We start from the raw sequence: 5,078 nt of genomic DNA, 5'->3' as shown, positions 1-5,078 counted from the left end.
GTATACACATACATACATACACACACGTATACACATACATACATACATACACACACGTATACACATACATACATACATACACACACGTATACACATACATACATACACACACGTATACACACATACACATACACGTATATATACATACATATACACGTATATATACATACATATACACGTATATATACATACATATACATACGTATACATACATATACATACGTATACATACATATACATACGTATACATACATATACATACGTATACATACATATACATACGTACATATACATACGTATATATACGTACATATACATACGTATACATACATACATATACATACGTATACATACATACATATACATACGTATACATACATACATATACATACGTATACATACATACACATACATACGTATATATACATACACATACATACGTATATATACATACACATACATACGTATACATACATATACATACGTATATATACATACGTATACATACACATACGTATACATACATACATATACATACGTATACATACATACATATACATACGTATATATACATACACATACATACGTATACATACATACACATACGTATATATACATACATATACATACGTATACATACGTATACGTACGTATACATACGTATACGTATATATACATACATATACATACGTATACGTATACGTATACATACATACGTATACATACATACGTATACACATACACATATACACACATACATACATATACATATACACACATACATACATATACATATACACACATACACACATACATACATATACACACATACATACATATACACACATATACATACATACATATACACACATACATACATATACACACATATACATATACACACATATACATATACACATACACACATACATACATACACACATACATACATATACATACATATATAAACCTCTGATGCAACGTTCACATGATTTCATGAAGACAATCCACGCTTCACTTGACAAACCGTTTCTTTTGTTGGATTCAATGAGTAGAAAAAGCACCGGATGTTTGAAACTACAACACACGAGAGACGTCTGATGCACGTCACAGGTCTCCAACATGTCCTCTTTATTCCCTCTCAGACGGCTGACGACAGCAGCGACCGATGTCTACAACACATCAGCGTGGACGTGACTGTGGATCGAGGTCACAGGAGCCACTGAGAAATGTTCTTCTAGGTTCTGATCCCTGAAGTTAATAACCGATATAAACATCATTGTACGGCCGGACTCGGGTTTCATAAACATGATTAAATACATGCAGAGAGTGAATGCCGGAGAACTTCCTCTTCACCGTGTCAGACATGCTAGCTCTGGCTAACGTTACACTCTGCCCGATCGCTACTGAGCGAGTGCAATCATCAGAGTCCACCATGGGAGTATTTAAGGAGTCATTTAGCTTCTTTGTGCTCTCTGGTGAGAGTTGCACGTGCTCAGTATGGATCAGTTAGCGAACGACACGTTGATGTTGTTGCTCAGATGATAAATGACACGATAACGAGGTATCGGGTCGGTGCAGAGACTCAGGGAAACACTCTGGGCTGCAGCAGAGGCTTCTCTGGTATCACAGAACTACTCTAGTTTATATTAAACTGTGTTCAGAAGAGAATCATTCTCTGAGAGACAGTAAATATGATTCAATCTGAGTTAAAGACCTTGTGACTTGTGAATTCATTCATCCGAACACTCATTTTGTGAAATAGTTTGAATTAACAACCGTCTGGATATTTAACCAGCTTTGATTTTAGGAGCTAAAACGACCAACGACATGATGTCAAACGGTTTAAAAATGGCGTCTAGCTTCAACGTACTTGGGACTGATGTCGACATGGTTGCAGATGAAGATTCCTGTTTTATATCTTCACAACGCGTTCACGTTAGCCGATTTATTTAGTTTCTCTCTTTAAGTCCAACTTCAGTCGCTTCCTGTTTCTTTTCTTTAAGTGCTCTTTGACTGACCAATCAGCTGCACGGAGCCCTTCTGCTCTCCGTCGCCCCCTAGAGGTCCATCCTGTATTTCGGAATGTAAATCTACTTCCCAGCGGTGTTGTGAACTTGATTATCTGTTTCGCTGTGACCTCATCATTTTGGCATTCGCGTTGTCGCTTTAAAGGACGCACAGAAAACAGACTCCGCCCTCTAGAAGCCTTCAGACGTGCGCTTATTTCTACACTTTAACTTCACTTTGGTACAAGCATATTGCTCCTTTACATCCATTCTGATTCATGCGTCTGCTCTCTCTCAGAGGGACGAGGACTCACACAGCTGCTGATGCCGCCGCCTCTCTTCAAGTTCATCTTCTTTAAGTCCATGATTAGGAGTGCAGGGGAGAGAGAGTGAGAGCGAGGTGTATAGCTCAGCAAAAAGAAGCACATTTAGCAGGAAACAAATGACAAAAGACTGAAAGTTCAAACTGAGATCGTGATTAGAAAAAGAAAAGGAGCAGCGCCACTTCCTCCCGGCGAGCGACGCTTGAGAAGCTGAGGACAGTCGGTTCTACAAAGTTCCTCACAAAAACACTCAGGATGTGCGTTTTCTTTTTTCAGCCAGATCGGCGCTTCATTCTTCCCAAGTCGAGGAAAAGCGGTCAGAGTTTAGCTGGGACGAACCGAACCGGTTCCATGATGAGTCCAGGTGTGTGTGTGTGTGTTATTTGTTGCGCAGCAGCTCCAGCTGGTCCTGGTATTCGGTGAACAGTCTCTGGAATCGCAGGTTTTCCACGATGACGGGTAAAACCTCCCGCAGCAGCTCGCGCTTGCGGAGACCCTGAACACACAGAGAACAGTTAGCAACACACCCGGCAGAGCTAGCTCGCTAGCTCGTTAGCAACGGGTACCAAAAAACAAGACGACGGCGTTCACAGTGTGACGGACCGGAGACGCATCATCACGTCTTACAATGATTAGACGCAGGGAGGACGACGGGCTAACATGACTCAGCGTTTCTCTCAACAGGTGTGAGAATTCTTTGATTAGTCGGAACATATTTGATGATTAGCAACATAACGGCTAGCTGATTGGTGCTTTCAGTTCACGTAGTTCATGAAGGAAAGAACACAGGGAGAAATAAAACCCTTTCTTTCCGTTCGTGCCGGTGTTTGTTGTGTTGGAGAACAGAAAGCGTAGCTCAGTGTTTTACTGAAACATTTTCAATGTCAGCGCAGACCAGATCCACTCCTTCTGTTCTGACCTTTCACAATAAAAGCCCTAGACTTATAACTGTTTACCAGAGGGAACTCTAATATATCTTACAGTGTCTTTAGCCTCAGACAGAAGCTGCTCTGGTCAACAGGATCCTGCTAGTTTATCCTCTGCCTGGGAGAATCTATTCAAACCTCTCAACGAAAATAAACGTTGCAAGTGTCGCAAATTTGCATCACTGATTGTTTTGATGAGCATCTTCGTGTGTATTCGACATGTCCCCCCGGCAGTGTAAAGGCCTGAAGACATTGGTTCTTTGAGTGTTGCGGTCGTACCAGAGTGGTGGGCTCCCAGGCTGTGGCGGCTGATTTGTGGACGGGACCCAGCAGCTCCTTACACAGCTCTCTGAGACGATGCTCTGAGCCTGGAGGGCACGCAGACACACACACACACACACACACACACACACATATATAAAGCTGTGTTCAAAGAGCTCTTTCACTACAGAATAATGCTCATGGAAGAGTTAGTTGATTACCTTCGTTGACGAGGAAGCGGGCGTAGATGAGCAGCCAGTAGCGGTACTCCTGCGCCGACTGCAGGGTGAGAGCGGACGCCAGCTGGTTCTCCAGGAAAGCCAGCGTCATGCTCTGCTGCAGGTGGTGAGGGGTGGAGGACAGGCGGGATGCCAGCCGACCGGCGCTGCAGGGACAAGAGAGACAGACGGACTCATTTACTTCTTTGTTACATTTCATCTGGACTGAGAAGGGGGAGATTTAATATCAAAAAATAGATTCTTAGGTGCAGGAAAACTCAAAAATCGGAAATTTAGAACTCAAATCTAAATTGATTCTAGATGTTTGATAATCCCATCGTAGCCCTCTGAGTCACAGTCGAATGGTGATGTGCCGAAAGATTCCCATCCCTATAATTATTGCTGTTCCTACTTGAGGTTGCGTCCCTGCATGACAGCCAGCGGCCCCGAGGACACAGGTGCATCGTGGGAAGGAAGGCAGCTCCTGAAGTCCGCACACTGGACCATAGAGTCTCCTTTGTCCGCTATCAGAGTCCTGAGAGAGAGAGAGACAGTGGGAGAGGTTTAATGCTTCAGTCTCACTCCACAAGAATCCTTCCAACCATCATCATCATCATCATCATCAGCGGTCTCCCTCGGGCTGTGTCTCACCACGTCTCCAGGGAGGAGCTGAAGCAGTAGGACTTCCCGTTGGACAGTCCGATGACGGGGACTCCATGCTGGGTCAGCAGAGACTGAGACACTGTGGTGTCAGCACCTACACACACACACACACACACACACACACACACACACACACACACACACACACACACACACACAATGTTTTCAGCGTGACTGGATGAAGTGGTTTGAAGCCGTCTTCATGTGAGGATAAACACTTGTTTATGGATCATCTTCATCATCATCAAGAGGAAGATTACATTGAATCGGTAGGAAATATATTTATTTGCTTTATTTCAATGAGTCTGTGTGTCGAGTACAGAGCTGGAGTCAGGATGTGGATAGCCTAGCTTAGCATAAAGACTGGAAACAGCTAGCCTGGTTCTGTCCAAAACACACCTACTTACAGCCACAGACTATAAGTGGACGTAGTCATTATGACGTCACCCATCGGCTTGTGGACTGATGATGTTTTGAAGCCTCGAGTTCAGCGTTTTGGCCATCGACTTCTTGGTTTTTGAAACCAGAAGTGATGAGAGGGTGGAGCTAAGTACAACAGAACACTGAATCAACATGTTAATATTAACTTCCATAAAGTGTAAACACACTATGAAAGGGTTAAAGTGACTAAAAGAGACCTGTCAATCACTGTGTAGCCCCGCCCTAAAGCATCCCCTG

General features: G+C 43.2%; 1 protein-coding gene across 2 annotated transcripts in view; it reads right to left on the bottom strand.

Moving 5' to 3' along the window:
* Window positions 1-1,539: 1,539 nt before the first annotated feature.
* Window positions 1,540-5,078, bottom strand: part of hira (histone cell cycle regulator a) — a 10,552-nt gene continuing 7,013 nt past the window's right edge. For both annotated transcript variants that reach the window (XM_031878929.1, XM_031878930.1), the window contains exons 16-20: window positions 4,389-4,494; window positions 4,150-4,272; window positions 3,741-3,904; window positions 3,538-3,626; window positions 1,540-2,828 (exon numbers count right to left, since the gene is read on the bottom strand). In XM_031878929.1, coding sequence (XP_031734789.1) covers window positions 2,712-2,828; window positions 3,538-3,626; window positions 3,741-3,904; window positions 4,150-4,272; window positions 4,389-4,494 — 599 coding nt within the window. In that variant the 3' untranslated portion in view covers window positions 1,540-2,711. The remainder of the gene's footprint in view (window positions 2,829-3,537; window positions 3,627-3,740; window positions 3,905-4,149; window positions 4,273-4,388; window positions 4,495-5,078) is intronic.

The sequence above is a fragment of the Anarrhichthys ocellatus genome, unplaced genomic scaffold (genome assembly GCF_004355925.1).
Source record: "Anarrhichthys ocellatus isolate YVR2014 unplaced genomic scaffold, GSC_Weel_1.0 scaffold210, whole genome shotgun sequence".
Lineage (NCBI taxonomy): Eukaryota > Metazoa > Chordata > Actinopteri > Perciformes > Anarhichadidae > Anarrhichthys > Anarrhichthys ocellatus.
Note: the sequence above shows the minus strand (reverse complement) of the source record. Positions and strands in the feature narration are given on the sequence as shown.